Raw genomic sequence first — 16,804 nt, forward strand, 5'->3', positions numbered from 1 at the left:
GGATGGCACTGAGATGGACCCAAAGGACTTCAGAAAGGGACACAAACACCCGTGCTGGCTGCTCTGCAGCACAGCAAGGACCTACGTGTGGCTCATGAGGCTGAGGAAGCCAAGAGAAGCTGCAACCTTGTGCTGGAAACACGCTACGTGAAAGAAGGACAGAAGCAAAAGACAGCACTTCATAAGACTGAAGAGGATTATCCCCTCGCCCCAAGGACCCACAGGGAAATACAAGTTTTCCTGAAAGCATACTGATGCTCTTGACACTCAGGGTAATAGCTTTCCTTCCATTGTATTAAAATAGCTAACCAATTTGAAACAGAAGTCAAATTTCCAAACACACACCGGGAACACACTGACACTCCAGCAAACAGGAGCCAGGGTCAGTTGACACTTGGGCTCTTCTGAAAATTTCCTGTTGGAACCTTTCACACTTTAAAACTATCCTGAAATAATGTGAATACTCCAGACGGAAAAGCCAGCTGCTTCCCTAGGTCAGCCTGAGACCTGCTCTTGAGATTCATTGCTTGCTCGCCCAAAATAATCAGATTCTTGGGAAGGAGGCTTTTGCTGCCTTCCCCAAGATCCAGAAAAATCCCAGTCCGTGATCCCCATATGCCAACGGGAGGTTCCTACACCCTCTCGGCACCAATGTTTGCATGAGGTTGTGCTTCATAAGCCCGGGAGCGTTGCTTTGAAGAACGGGAGCGAGAGACTGTAAATCGCCTGGTAATAGCAGTACTTCGCGCTCCCAGAAGCTCTCAGCCCTACACCCACACTCTGTGGTATCATCAACGACAAGAGAAACTGTGCCTTGGGTAGCCTAATCTAAACCAGACTCTTGTGGGAAATAGCTGGGCACTGCCAGGAGGAAGGACGGGGCTCCCACCACCTCCCCTCCTTCATGCCATACTGCAAAGGCCGCGGATCACCCTGCGCCGCCCCACCAACTCCCTCAGCCCTTTGATGCCCAAATTCTTATTCCCTCGTTGCACCCACCAGCCTCCTATCCTCTGAGGATGCAGCGCTGAACTGCCCTCTTTTAGTTACACTATTGCACACAGCAGCAGCCAAGAAACAGTTTTTCCTTTGCAAAGAAATCACTTCCCCATAATGTAGTAATTTTACTCCCCAGTAATTAAAAAGCTTAAGCTCCAACTCACACTTCCAAGCATTTGCTCAGAAGGGAGGAAAACTAACAAAAACATTCATAGCCATCACCGAAACCACCCCTATGAAGGGCCTAATTCCCTATACTGCTTTAATTAAAAGTGGATGAATAGCAGTCTCCCAGCCTAGAAACCTTTAAGAGAAATAAAGTCAATCTATAGGCTTATGAAAATAAAACAGGAGGAGGGAAACAAACACAAAAATCCTGCCAGTTTTAGGCCTTACCAGAGGATTATAACATCTGGACTCTCTTTTCAAGGGGAGGTGAACTGAGGAATGGACGGTATAGAGAGGATACAACCACCTCTTGGAGCAAGCATTGTGCACGGGGAGCTGGCGATGGGAGAAGAGGAGCAGAAAGCCGCAGAGAGAGGCAACACCCTTGCCCGCACGTTTTTATTTTCACAGCTTCCTGGAGGAACGCTCCTATCTGCTGACACTGCAGAACAAAGGATCTGGTTTAATTGTAAAAAAAAAATAAAAAAATAAAAGGGAGGCCCAGGGGACAAAATCCTAACAGATGATGAGTATAGCTGACCTCCCGTGAAACAGAGAACAACTTGTGAGGAATAATCTAATCCATAAGAACAAAGCAGTTATCATTACTGTTACAGCACAAGACCACCCTGCTCTAGAGGACATCTGCACACAGATGTGATCATGGGGGCTTTAAGCACAGCAATAAAGGCACCAGTTGGGTATAGGTAATTACAGGACTTCAGTGCTGCAGTATTTGAGTGCTACACAATGTTTTACGGATTTATTCTTTTAATACCATGGGGAAATAGGGCAATTCTAGTTTGTCTCTCTTTTTCCCCCCAATAAAAGAAGTGCAGAGAGTCTGGGAGTAGATTTGGACCCTCTATATCCCACCTGGCCCCCTGTATCTTCTGTTTCCTATTTGTAAAGCACCTCTGGCAGTGGGGAAAACTAGGGATGAGCCTTGGGCAGAATTAATGACTAAACATGGGCTTAACTGATGATTCCCAAGATGACACCCTATGGTTGGGGGACAGAGAGAAACTGAAACCAAGCTCCCTAAGTGGGCACCAGCCCCCCTCACCTTCTCCCACGTGCCCAGAGCAAGCCCACGCATGGTGGTGGGTGCGGGATGTTATCTCCAGGGCTTCACAAGAGCAGTATCGACACATGGCCAGCATGCACGCACAGAATGAACCAAACTCCATTGTTTTTCCACTTGGGTCAGAGAAAACTAAAACCTTGTGAAAGTCGCTTTGTCTTAGAAAGAAAGCAAATTTACTTTACTTAGCTTTATTACATCTTAGCCTTGTTATCAGTTTGATTTCATTCTTAAATCATTTTAAACCCTAGTGTCATATAATCCGGCAGCTACAGTGATGGGTTTTATACAGAAAAACACAGGGAAATGGTTCTCAAAAGCACTCAGACCCGGTCGCTTTGTCTTAGAAAGAAAGCAAATTTACTTTACTTAACAAGGCTAAGATGTAATAAAGCTATCAGTTTGATTTCATTCTTAAATCATTTTAAACCCTAGTGTCATATAATCCGGCAGCTACAGTGATGGGTTTTATACAGAAAAACACAGGGAAATGGTTCTCAAAAGCACTCAGACCCGCTGTGACAGCTCCTGCTCAAGTCAACAGTAAATCCAATGATACTACTGGGAGCAGAGGTCAAGGCTGAGTAGGCTTGACGCTATAGAAACTTATGGGTGGGATTTTCAATCTCTTCAAAAATGATTACTAATAACAAAGCGTATTAAAAATAAAGAGCTAAGTTGTGACCCTGAAAATATTTACATATGTGCCTAGCTCGCAGCTTGTAAGTAATTATGGGGGGCCTGATTTCTCTCCCTTTCTCTAATGTAAGCCAGGAATAAGGGTCCAGATGCGTGTGGAAAACCTTGGCTCACAGAGAGGGTCAGCTACAGTGATTTTGGTGGAATTATTCGTGCTCTGCAGATCTTTTGAGCATAGGCATGCACACAGCAAGACTCCTTAAAAACACTAGGATCTTCCTAAACCCACAGCCACACTGACATGTAAATGCACCAAATGTGAGACTTTTCGGGCTGTGATAGTGCTGGGTATCTGCAGAAACAGCATTAAAATCCACTCACTTCTAACTGACCATAGTAAAACTTGGATCAGAAAATGAGGGCTAGTTAAGAAAAGCTGAGGGGGGAAAAAAGAAGTGTTTTATTATTTGTGCAGATTTGACACTGTGACATGAATTAACCTAACTTCAAAGGATGAAACATTATGATTGCAACGCATTGCATTGAGTGTAACCATTTCCAGGCTATTATGTAAACCCAACTGAAATAATATTATCGGTACAGGATTATTCTAGTTCCCTATTAATCCCAAGAGGAAGAGGGACGTGACTTATTTTCTCATCCTGACAAATCATCTCAAGACGCTGCTGAATCAGACATGCTTGCAGCTTAAGAGGAAATAAGTAAAAATGTTCAGCTTTTATTACTAAGTTTGAGGATTCATTAACAAGAATGTAAAACTAAACCTCATTTAAATCCCCTCATGGTTCATGATATAAATCCTTAGATTGTGCAGTTACTCTGGAACAGAGAAAGAAAAGAGCTCGAGAAGGTCACCTTCCTGGCTATTCATTTCCAGGCAGTTTCAGTCCCAGGTTCCCGCACGCTACAGCAGTCTCACTGCAAACATTTCAGAGGAAACGCTTTACCTGCATAAAGGCTGCAACTGTTCCCACTACACTGAAGCCATAAAACTATTGCAATTGAACCAAAACTTGGTAACAGCTTTATGGCATAAAACAATATTTAGACTAAACTGAACCTGATCATATCATTCTAAAGTTCTTTTCCACGTTAAAAGGCTTTTATTTATAGTCCTTACTTACACCCAAGAGACTTTGACATATTTTAACTAACCTGCCTTCCTTGCCTTCTTAACCTTGGTCCCTTTCCAAGAAAAAAAGATGTCATCTCACCATGGATGGGGTTTGAGTTCCAGCAGTAGAATTAACCCACAACACAAATCCCTCGTGTTTATTCACTGAGTGATGGTGTATGTCCTGGGGAGTGAGCTTAGTCAGTATTTCCTCAACGAAAGGGATGAAGGGGAGCAGGCTGGAGGCACCTCTGTTACCACATCAACCACCTGCATGAAACAAATCTCTGAATTCCACCTATTCCAACTCTTCTGGTTTCACAGTCAGCGCTGGGAGAGCAGAACATGCTGAGACTCACCAGTGGATCGGTGTCACTATTACTGGGAGTCACCGAATCTCCTTACATCCAGGTCACTTTGTGTTGACGCAACCACTGCAGGCTGCTGTACTGCAGAAACGTGGCTTAGATGGTGCAATCCTGGCTACAAACACAGACTAATTGGACTTCAGGCAAAGCATGCTGCTGCCTTCCCTCCACCTGCTGAGTACACATGGGAGGGACTTTGGAGCTGCCCCGGCAGTCAGATACTGCGTCAAATGTACACAGCGTCTGCATGGCACTGCACCAGCCTCCCCAGCCGAGGAGAGCTAATGAAAGGACAACTGAGCAGCATTTACAGACCAGAGAGCATCAATTCACCCTCTCGTAGACAGGGCTGGAAAAAATAACATTTTTGTCTAAGGTGAGGGAAAGGAATTGAAATTGGGATTATATCAGGTTGAACAATGCCATGATCAAAAGAAAATCTTTTCCCAGTCTTTGAGGGTCTTTTCTTGACTTGTGTCCAAGGATCTTTTTCAATCAGGTCTAGTAAGTGCCTCCTCTGCACACAACACGGCTCATGTCTGCTCTAGACCTGGCTGGCAGTAGGCATATGACCTGGTGGCGGCATCACACGAGATGCCGTAGCCCCCAGATCCTGGACACTTCATCTGCCTGCAGCAGTACTATCCTGAAACCTTTGTGCCTTCACTTCCCCAAGCCCTCTCCCAAGGCTGCTCTCTGGGAAGGAGCAGGATATACCTCACTAGCAGGGGTACCTCACTAGCTTGGCTTTGTTAGAGCAAGACCAAGGAGCAGGAAGAGAGGTCCAGGCAGGTGGTTCAAGCAAGCTCTTGGTGGTCCAGCAGCACATCCCTGGCTGTGGGATGCAGCAGGGAACAGGGGGGTCAAGCAGGGCAGTATCACACTCCAGCAGAGCAGCTTGTGCCTGGCAGACTGCAGGCTCCTTCCAGCTGTGGGCAGCCCACTGGTGCCTCTCTTGCCCCCTGTCACCGCATACCAGAGCCAGCAGCAAGCAACCTCTTCTTCTCCCAGTCCCTGGGAGAAGCAGGTGGCTGAGACATTGTGCAAAAGTAAATATTTACATAGCCGGGGCCTTCCTTCCCTTGCCCTGTACTTTCTCCCCCTTCTTAAAATGTCACAGATCAGCTGTTTTCATAATTGTGCAGGAAATGAGTTCCCTGCTGCCTGGCAGCTTAACACCCGGGTGTGCTGGGTCTACTGGGGCTCTACTGCTCATCTCTTCTGCTGGTTCCTCCACCCACCCGGGATCTTCAGAGGATGGATTTGGTCAGAGGGGAGACAGGACAGTCAGGGACACAGGCACAGAGCTGCATGACTATGGTAGTCCTTCTCGTAGCTGCAGCTTAGAAGAACCCCTATCCCCTGGTCCATGGGTCAGATTGGGATTCCGGGAGACCCGACACTCTGTTTACGCCACTTCAGAGCAAACATCCAAACCAGACTAACACAGCTTCCTGCCTGCACGCAGCGGCAGGCGCACTCAGGAAATTCAGGCATATTTCAAGCTTGCGATTTTTTCTTTGTTCTTTGGACAATGCCTCATTCACTAGAGATGTTGCTAAAAGGATTATTATCTATAGGACACTTCTCTTCCCAAGAGGAAATTTGCTAAACACACAATTCTGCATTCAGTCTGTTTTGTAGGAGTCAGGATTAAGATAGGAATATTTTCCCTTCTGCTGTTCCCATTGAATGATTTCAATAGACCAGCGGTGGCAACACTGCCCAGTGGGAACAGGCACAAATGCCTTGACCCTGTACTCTGGTCTGACGGTTTTACTGCTTGCCTGAGAGGGTACCAAGCTATCCTGGTTTGGTGGGAAGAGTTGGAAGAATTTGGTGGGAATCACATCTAACGGTGAAAGTGAAGTCTGCCCACCAGCCCAAACACCCCCAATAAAGACCCATCAAGGGCCAAACCAGATTGCAAATGTTTTGCTTATTCTGGGTCAGCCCTGTGCTGTTCAGAGCCCTGAACATAAGCAGGAATCTGCAAGTCTGAACTTGCTGATGCTTAGGATGGAAAAGCAGGAGGAACGTAATTTTCTGCTCTTTATTTAGAGGTGGCAAAACCCTGATAGAAAATGACATGGTGAAAGTACTTAACTTCAGACCCAAGGAAATTTGAGAGCAAACATTAATTACCTCCATCCTGAGTACAAGCCTGGGGCCTGTATTAGCACCTCTCTGAATGGGAGAAGCTCAAGAGGATTGAATTTCCCACTTCTAGGACTTTCTTTTCCTCATCTACCTACTCCTGGTTTCCTCTTTCTAATTCCCACGTTATGTCCCTCTCTCCACCTCAGCTTTCCCATTAAACAGGACTACAACTCCAAAAAAGCCCTGGGTCTACTGCCATGGGTTATTTCATTATGGTGGAAATAGATTCAGTTTGGCAAATCCTTGCCCGCGGTATCCCCTCACTCTGCTCCTGTGTATAAAGATCCCCTTATGAGTAACATGTTCAAGAGAGCCTGAAAATAGCTGCATTGTGGAGCAGGGAGGTCTGCAAACACACCACACTTAAGAACATCAGCACCCCAAAAGCTTAATAGATAGAGAAAATAAAGTAGGAGAAATCACTTGCGATCAAGCAGCAAATTCCCAGGTTCATTGTTTCCAATCCACAGGAAAAAAATAATCACAACCTATTTTAAGCATGTGAGTATACAAATAAAGCAGTTGGCTCAGTCAAAAGGCAAAGTGGGCTGAAAACAGATTCAAACAGAGGTCTAAACTATTACTTAACTGTGAATCTCAGCTGGGCTCTGCTCTTCTCTATTGACCAGGCAGCTTAAATCTGAACGCAACAGAGACAAGATCAGGCAGAGAGGTAACATTCAGAGGCAGTATTTAGAGCCTGTGGGGCTGCAAAGCCATCCGAGCCCCTGGCAAGCCTGACTCCCATGTTAAAAAGCACTTTCATTATATGGGCCATTTGTTGATGGATTGTGGGAAAAAGTCAGATTTCAACGCAGAGATGAAGACAAGCAAACCCTTATATAAAGCCACCCTCTCCCCAGCCTGTGGGCTGAATGCAGAATGCTCTCAGACTTGCTACATACCACCCACTTTAGATTACAGACTTGTAGAGTTATTTTTGAAAAGTAATTATAGTAGCAGAGGGCATACTCATCTGGAATGGCTGCCCGAGGAAACGACGAGCCCAACGCAGCTCAAACTGCTTTTCAAGTCTATAATCGTGTTTATTTATTGCCTTTAAAAACAAGAATCAAAATCCAACTAATTTCTGAGTAAAAACGTCTGTATATTTCCCCAAGGAGTCCAAGCAGCTATACTGCACTGAAAACCTGCCCTGGCCTTTTCAGTTTAGTATCCAGTGCTCAAAAAAATAAAAAAAAAAATAAATTACCTCTGGCTTCAAGCAAATCCAAACCAAAACCCCTTTGTTTTGAAACTGTGGCTTGATCATTACAAAATTCTCATCAGGAGACTCAAATGGTCTAATGAAGGCACATCATGTTCTGCATATGCTGATTTCTGCCCAGAGGTGGTTTCTGGTTGAGGAAAATACCAGCTCTTAACCTGTGTGAGAGGAGCAGGTACAAGCCCCTGAAAAATACTCTGTAGGTTCCTCCTATTCCAGCCCCTCGTTTCAGCTGCCGGCTGGTGGATTTTGGATCTGTAAGCTGAGAAAGGACCCAGAAGAGACTGAGAGAGAGGGAAGTGGACCAGGTACTTGGCCAGATGCCAGCATCGTGGGTTTTTTTTTTTTTCCTTTTCCTTTTTTCTGCCTTTTGTAATGAAATCAGGCCTTTGGCTCATGCCCTATTAACGCCCGAAGACCTCCAGAAGGTCCAATGACACCTGTGAAAGAGGCTCCACATGTAAAGCCAAAAGCTCCCCTGCACTCCATTACGTTGGGCTCGTTACAGCCCCTTCCACGGCCGGCGGTCGCTGGCGGTTGCCTTTTCCGCAGTTTCTTCAATAGGAAGCAGCCTAAGGGCATCCTATGACCTCACACTTGACGACTTCATCTTTCAACCAGAAAAGACTTAAACCCTAAAAATATCTCCACGGAGCCCAAAGAAAATAATACGCCTGCCTGCCCCTTTTGAAATCATCAATCGTCTCACCGCCCGGCCAAGGAACAGCCGCTTCCTCCCGGCATCCCCTGCTTTCCCTTCAAGCCTGGAGCCGACAGGAAATCCATTCTCCTCTTGTGAGAGACAGGAGATGAATTTTCCACAACAGCTCTCCTAGCAAGGCAGAAAATAGAAAGAAACAATAGAAACCACTTTCCCAAACAATAGGAGCTGCTGAAGAGCAGCCCACCAGAAGCTCGGCATCACCCAAGTCCTAAATAAGCTGGAGCGGAAACAAGCCAAGGACCTGTTAGCTGCCTTGCGCTGGCTCAAATATAAGTTCATTTTAAACCTGGAGGCACTATCCCCTATCAACGAACATGCAGGAAAACTGAAAATATGTATACTAAAAGGAAATTCTATTGCATTATGGAATGCCCCCCAAAAAGCTCTCCATAGCTGTTTAAGCCCCAAGCAACCCCTGCCGCAGTGCCACCCCCTGGCAGATCCTCTGAGGTGGGGACAGAGGACGGCAACGCTGATTTACTGCAGGTGGGTGGAAGGGGATGGTGGACAGACCCCCTCTTTCTCCATTCAAGAAAGTTTGCTGCTTCATATTCAGAGAAGCACAGCACAATATCTCAGTTATTTGTGTTACGCAGGTAAGGCTCAGCAAACCAGACACCTGAGACTCTCCTCTGTGTGTGTGTGTCTACCTATTGCACCTGCAAGACTACCTCTGCGTATTAAAGGAATGCTGTTTAAGATAACTTAATTCATATTTTAATATAAAAAGTAAGATATGACTGAGTCTAGGATAAAGAGAACTTTATCTGATCTCTCCTTTTTCTTTTTTTTTCCCTAACCTTTAAGCTACTTTTTGGCTATCTCTGAACTGCTGCATCACTCTTCATTTCCATGTAGGTCAGGAATTCAAAATAACTCCACAGAGACATTAAAATCACTTACTAACACCTTGTTGCCCTGGCTCAGAGCACTGAACGAGACGATAATAAAAGAATAGAAAACAAGTCTGAAATTAAATATTTTTTTGCACATAAAACCCAGCTAAGAATTAGGAGAGGGACTGCATTTCCCTTTAAATGTCCAGCTAGCAGCCACCTCTGCAAAACAGAAAGTAGCCTACAGTAAGAGTATCTCTGAGATTCCTAAGGGTCCTCCCCAGCCAGTGAGCTCCTTACAGTCACTGTGCCTCCTGTCTCCCAAGGTGTGCAGAATAAACATTGAAAATACCTCGCATGCACTGACCACCGCTGAAATGCAGCACCTTTGACAAAATTACACATGTCCGCATCCTAATTTTGCTGATCCTGGTCTCAATTTACACGGGTGGAACACAAACCGCTGGATCTGAAGGTCACCGCGGTGCTGATGTTAGGATGAGTCCGTCATCTCTCCTTCAGCGCAAGAATAACCACCCAAGATCCCTGAACAAAACACTGTTCCTCCTCCAGCCCGGAGCAAAACAAAAGGAGTAAAGATGGAATAAACGCAACCAAGACGAAAAAAACCTGCTCTTGTCACCAGGGATGAAATCCTGCTGTTGCAAACCTGTTCAAGCCTTTCTCCTCAGCTTCCTCTTCCCCAAAGACAGCATTGGAAAGGGGAGAGGGAAAAAAAAAAAAAACAAACAAAACAACACACCAAACTGAAACCAAAAAGCAGACATATCCACCTGGGATGCAGTTCATCAGCAGATCTCTTTCCCCAGTGCAGCCTGTGAATGGTAGAAACAGGTGAGGAAGGTCCCGGCCGGCGTTGGCGAGAGGTTATTCCCCATCCTCCTGCATTGTGCAAAATGGGGAGGCTCCCGCCCGCCGGCACCCCTTGCCAGCCCAGGTATCTGGGCGGTGCTGGGATGGCCTCCCGCGTCCTCCGCCACCACACCTCGCCCTTCCCGCAGCCCTCCTGACTCACGCGTGGGGCCAGGCTCGGCTGGGGCTTGCAGCCCCAGCTCCTGCTTTGCTGGGGGAACAGCCCCCAGCAAACCTCGGGCTGGAGGAGGAGAGGCTGGAGCTTCTCTGAGGAACCAGGAGCTTTGCCCAGAGATTAAGCAGTGGGGCAAAGCCCTCCTGGCATGGAGGCAGCTCCCCCCACTCCCCACCCACCATCGCTGGCACAAGCCATGCAACAAAGCTTGGGAGCAAAAAATGGGGCCAAACCTGTCCTACCTGCAGGGATCTTCCTGCTGCCCTGTATTTGCTGCCTCTCCTTGAAATGGCTCAGCAGGGGCACTGTGTGTTCCCGCTGCCTGGGGGCTGAGGAAGGAGAAAAGCCTCAGAGACCCCTTTGAGGTTGTGCCAGGGCGCTTCTCTTCTTGGGGCGGGAGGGAAAGCAGGTCATCAGGGCACAGACAACGGCTGTTTGACATCTCATCCGCCACGCTGGCATTCCTCCCAGTGCCCCGGGACGCAGCCACCAAGCTCCGCTGGCAGCACGTGCCCCAAAAAGCAGAGTTTCTTCTTTCCTTGCCCTAATCAAGGGAGGAGGAAAATCAGAGTGGGGAAGAAAGGAAGAGAGAAGGGGCCTCTCTGGCAGAGACTCCCAAGCGCTGGAGGCAGGGACTGGAGCCAGGCCGTGGTGTTGCTTCTGCAGCTGCCTGACCCAGCTGGTAGGGCAACCTGCACCGATCCCCTTGGGCCCCTGGGATAGGACTTTGCTTCCCAAGGGTAAAGAAAACCAGGCAAACAAAGCAGTCTCCTCGAGCACGCTGTCTCCCTCTCCAGGCAGCAGGGAAGCTGCAGAGCAGGCACCCCATGAGGATTTTCCCCTTCCAGCACAGCCTATGCAAAAACCTCCTGTTTTTTCAGCAGGGCTCAGAACCGGTTTGAAGTCCAGGCAAGGACCAAGCTGCAAATCGGGTAGCAAGTGAAAGGGGCTGCCATCATCAGTGTGCCATGGAAAGCCCAAGCCCCTCTCCACGGCAGGGATCTGCAGCACAGTAGCCAGCAAGATGGGATGATTTCATGCCATGCAATGTGTTTTCCCCAAGGCCGTGCTTTGGAAGACACGGTGGAGCAAGAAGAGCTGACATCCCTTCAACTTCAGCTTTGTCTCCAGATGACTCTTCCACTTAGTGCCGAGAGAAATTAAAAACAATGCAAGCCCTGGAGTCTTGGGTCAAACACTGCAAAACTGTTAATCTCAGAGTTGCATCGCCCGGTCTCTTCCATTTGTATTTGCCACTGCGTTCTCCAGAAGCTCAGCATGGCGGTCCTCTCCTTCCAGCTGAAGTTCCTTCAATAATCACCTCAAGATCCCAGAAATAGGGAACCCAAATCCATAATCTCTTCTCTCTGATGATGCAGACAGAAAAGTATTTGACAGGGAGGGAGCAAAGTGTCAAGTCCACACTCCAAAGATGGCTCTTCAAATACTCGGCAGGAGAGGTGATGGAGAAATCAGTGCATTGCAAATGGGCTCAACCAACAGCCACACTGGCACAGTCAAACAGCACTTTTCATCTGGGTCTTCTTACAGTGACAAACTGTTTTCGGTCTAGAAAGGGGGTTTTGCAGCAAATTTTAGTCTAACACTTTCACACTCTCCCTCCATCCTCCCAAACAAAAATTTTGTACTGCTAACTACAAAAATGTTCTCTGGTCACCCCACAAACAGGGTTTCTTATGTGGTTTTCTTCTGCCTCACTGCTCTGATACAGACTTTTCCAACAGTAAAAAGGAAAATCAGAGAGAAGAAAGGGAAAATTCATGGGAAGAAGATAAAATGGCAAAAGGGGAGGAAAAATATCAGTTTTGCCCTCTCAATATGGTAAAAAAAAAAAGAATTCACAGAAAAATTGAAAGCATAGACGTGACTCTCAAAAAGTAAAACAAAACTACAAAATTATCCACAGGACATCTTTTACAGGACTACTTGACATTGCTTATTATCTCCTTGTGCCTCTTCATGGCACTGAAAGCTGCATAATCCTTACTTGTGTAAGATGGAAGTGGGGGAAAAACATATATGAAGAAAGAAACTGATAAAAGATAAAGGTGTCTAGAGGAAAGAAAAACACCACTTTCCTGCTGTTGAACCCAGTATGGTCTCTCCTTGGAGGGCAAGGCTCTGAACTGTTACACTTCCCTTAGTTTTTACAGGTAAAAGGCTTCTAGCACAGTCAAATACTAAATCTTGATTGCCCCAACAGGGATGCACCTTGCCCACTAATTTGCAATTATGTCATCGCCCCAAACCAGCAGCAGTGAATGCAAAGGGGGCTATCATCTGTGCGTAAAGCGAAAATCACAGCCAACACGTAACAAGTCATCAAAGCAGTAATCATCTGCACCCAGGTGGGGATGAATCCTGCAGCGAAACCTTTTGCTTTCCTCATAAATCAGGATTATACATCACCATCCCTGCGTTGTGTGGAGTAAGCTGAGATGCAGCATGACTGTGCCCAAGCAACAGGACCTGGACTGTCCAGCCTCTTGCTCCAGATGCATAGCTGACTGGTGCTCCTGATCCTACTGGGCTGACAGCTCAGCACATGCTAGCCCTTTCCCTGTGGGAAGGAGATGTGGGAGCTTGCTTGCACCCAATGAGACCCTCTGCATGCCCTGCATGCCATCCAGATGATCATGGAGAGACCAGGAAGGTGTCCCAAAGGCCATTTATCTATTCCTATAGACATCTTCTTTTTTCCCGCTCCGCACCAAAACCAGACCCAGCATCCTGGATCCCACAACCCCTGCTGCGACTGCTAAACAGTCAGGGTGTTGAAAGGGAGAGATTTCACCCTTCCTTCAGGACCCACAACAGGCCACCACCAGGGCCAGGTGGCCCTTTGGCCTGATCTACCACGGCCATCCCTCACTTCTTCCTTTCCAGCTCCTCGCTGCAGCAGGAGATTCAGGTACCACCCCCCACCACCGCTTCTGCCTATGGAGCAGTGGCTGCACGGGCTGCTGCTGCAGCTCCACCATGCTATGGATGACCTGCCAGCCTGTCCCGTACGCATCCTCTGCCACGGCAACGGGGTCTGCAAAGGTGGCTGCTCAATTCCCAGGCTAAGACGATGCCTTTAGTTCAGGAGAGCACCACAGCACTGCTGACAAGCAGGAGTCATGGGCTAGCATATATCGACTTCCTAAACTAGACCTGATGGGGGGAAGCTGCCCAAGTCTGCAAGTGGCACGGGCAAACCCCAGGCACTCAGAACCCGGCATGCAGAGTCACTCTGGCTTGGCTGAATCAGGCCCATCATAAGCAAGGAAGATCATGACATCTTCATAACAGTAGGATTTAAGAACAAACATCTGCCCTGCTGTTTTTTAATTAAAGGAGTTTGTAGTTAGGTATTTGTTTCAGTAAGCCACGACTCCAGCTGCAGAAATGCCATGCGTATTCTAATTATGGCAGCTAGTTTATTTAACAGAGTTTGACATTGTTTGACATTTAGCTGAGTCACCTTGTTCCCGGGTAAAGCAACAAGAGCTTTTCAGCAGTTCAAGAAAGAAGCAGAGATTCGATATCAAAAGTAGAACGTATATCACAGAAATTTTAAATTAAATACAGCTGAGGTCTATTCTATGCTGGCAGCTTCTCTTTGGGACACTAAGTCAACCCAAATGTTTTCCAGATATAACTCTTCTCCTCAAGGACACGCAGCAGTACCATCTCCCTCATGTTCTTGGAGAGTGGGAAGGGTAGGAAGTGTTGTAATGGGCATATGGGATGTATGTCATCCTCTGCAAACATCACCCACTCATCTATCAGGATATTCATCATTAAGAACTGCACACAGGCTGAGCATCAGTCACCTGCATTCAGTCAACATTTTTCTAGGACAAAGTAAAAAAAAATGGACCATTGACAGTCAATACAGGAGGAACAACTGTTACCTGCAGACAGACATTTTCCTACAGCCTCTCACCTAAAGCCATTTGCACAGCTGTACAGTGCTTTTCAAGAATCTCAAAATGCTTTCCAGTAAGAAAGGCAGGCCAGCCATATCCATCCTCATCGTACAGAGGTTTCACAAGGTGACTCGTCTATGAGTTTGTTGGTGGCACAGCTGGAAAGAGAGCCCAAGCTTGGACTCCTCTCCTCATCCCACGCTGGAAATGGAGGGAACACCACCTCCCCCCGCTGCAGAGGGTCTGGACACAGCACAGAGCACCGCAGAGATCAATCCCGGATCCTGGGGCTGCCTTCCAGAAGGTCCACGGAGGCTGCCCAGCTGCCCTACTGCAGCTTGTGTCATGTATTTATGCTGCTGGTTTCCAAGTCTCTGCTTCCCCGCTAGCCCTGGAGCTGTGCTCACCACACATCTGGAGCAGCTGCTCTGCCTGCAAACAGCATCAAGGACTGCAGCACACTCCTGGAGAGGACTAAGCCCTCGCATCCCAGCTTCTCTTTACAGACCTTTGGGGAAGAGCTGGGATCTCCTTTTTATAGTTAAAGACAGAATGGGCCTTTTAACAGGCTGAAAACGCTCCATTTATTCTGGCAGGCAGAGCAGTGAGCCAAACTTTAAACCAACAGCCAGAATCGTGCAGTCAGACAATAGAGAGCTGGCCCAAGCATGCATTTCCAAGAGCATGCTGTGGTCTGGCTCATCTCCCCGTGCCATCCCTGCAGTTGCTGCTAGAAGAAGCTGTGTGGAAGTGTGTGCTGTTACCCTAAGGAGAGGATATCCATCATGTCCAGGTCCTCTCTGAAAGCTGTCAGAGGGACAGTGGCTCAGACCAAAGAGATATTTCCTTATCTTTTTGGCCAGTGTTGCAGAAACCCCTGTCTGCATTTAACCTTCTTTCAGTTTCCTTCATATCCCAGTGGCAACTCTAATTATTCATTCCTTATTGTACTGTAACAGCACCTGCAGAGCCACAGCATCCAGAAATGAAGACGACGGTGTCTGTGGCCTCCAGTGGCCTCGCAATTGGCAGTCCAAGCTCAGGCACAGCCCCCCAGAGCCATCGAAACCCTTTGTGTGGCAGGGCACGAACCAACCTGAACCTGAACAGCTTATGCAAGATCCCCTGGGAGCCCTAAACACCATGCCAGCTATTTTAGGAGGAGGTGGAGGTCTGGTATCACAAGGCTGCATGTATGAGCTCCCAGGGAAAAGGCATTTCTAAGAGTGGTCACAAAAAGTACTAGAGATGGTGGTTGGGGAACTGCAATCCGCAACTGCTCTCACCCATATTATTTAGAGCTTTCCTCACAGTATTACCTGGTAGAAAAGGGATGATTCTTTGCTTGGGGTCTTTCTGGCCTCCTTCAATAGGGAACTTGTCCAGAAGCTGCATCTGTAAAGGAAACAGAACAAACATCTTAGGGGGAAAACATGGACTGGCCGTGTAGGGCCCAGGGGATCTCAGTCTGTGTGTGGTTTAAAAGAGGATTAGCAAAGCAAAGCAACTGCAGGAATTACTCTGCCTCATTGCAAGGGAGTCTGTACATAAAAAGGTACGATACAGTTCACTCCGAGAAAGGGAGGGCAAGTTTCTGGCAGCTCAGAGAAGCTGGGACAGGGCCCAGGCAGACATCTGAGCCTGGCCTTGCCTGCATTCTAAAATTAGGCTTTCATTCTTTGTTACAACACACATGCCTTGCCTCTAATCCACAGCCTGCCCACGTTGGTGGAGACAGAGTTTTTACCTGTCCGTGTGACAGACCACCCGCCTGGCTAAAAATGCTGTTCAAGCAACCAGATTAAAGCATATTTAATAAAACACCTACTCTGCCTTCTTGCTGGCAAGGCACTGCCCACTGCCCTGATCCAGTAAGAGCACTCCTGCTTTCCCAGGGACAGAGAGATGGGTTTGGGGAAATCCCTCCCACTGCAGCCTCTACATGGAGGACAGCAGCACAGAAAGGGCAGCAGGGATGGAGGCTTCAGAGAGCAGAGCATCCTGGAGAAAACCACCACCGTGAATTGCCAGAAAGCACAGCTCAAGGTGGGTGTGCTCTCAGCTCGTGACAAGCACCCTTTAGCACATGGTTATGGATCACCTGAGCCAGAGTTTCACCGACATCAGCTAAGATCTCACCCCATCAGTTCCTAAACCCTGCCCACCACAACCACCTGTTTCTAACACACCCCTAAGGGCCGACCAGGCTCAGGATCCTGTTGTATCCCAGAGCTCCAACCAGCCTTCAACCTGAGGAGCTCAGAGGGGTGTTGATGGCTATGGCCAGCTTGCACAGTGGAGCACACTGCTGGCCACCAGTGACTTTCTACAGAAGCAAGCCTAGGAAAGCAGTATGCTGACCTGATGTTCCTAAACGAGCCCTACAGTTTCTCTTTGGGTGACCAGCCTGGATGGACCAGAGTCACTGAGGCTGAACACCAGCCGAAAGGCCATGCACCACCTCAGTCAGAAAGGAAAGA

General features: G+C 47.6%; 1 protein-coding gene across 1 annotated transcript in view; it reads right to left on the reverse strand.

Annotated features, from left to right (window-relative positions):
* SH3PXD2A (SH3 and PX domains 2A) overlaps positions 1–15,719 on the reverse strand; it is a 182,044-nt gene extending 166,325 nt beyond the window's left edge. The window contains exon 1 of the mRNA XM_009705187.1: positions 15,644–15,719. Within this exon, the coding sequence (XP_009703489.1) occupies positions 15,644–15,719 (76 nt within the window). The remainder of the gene's footprint in view (positions 1–15,643) is intronic.
* Positions 15,720–16,804: the final 1,085 nt, after the last annotated feature.

This window comes from Cariama cristata, unplaced genomic scaffold, assembly GCF_000690535.1.
Source record: "Cariama cristata isolate BGI_N322 unplaced genomic scaffold, ASM69053v1 scaffold9588, whole genome shotgun sequence".
NCBI lineage: Eukaryota > Metazoa > Chordata > Aves > Cariamiformes > Cariamidae > Cariama > Cariama cristata.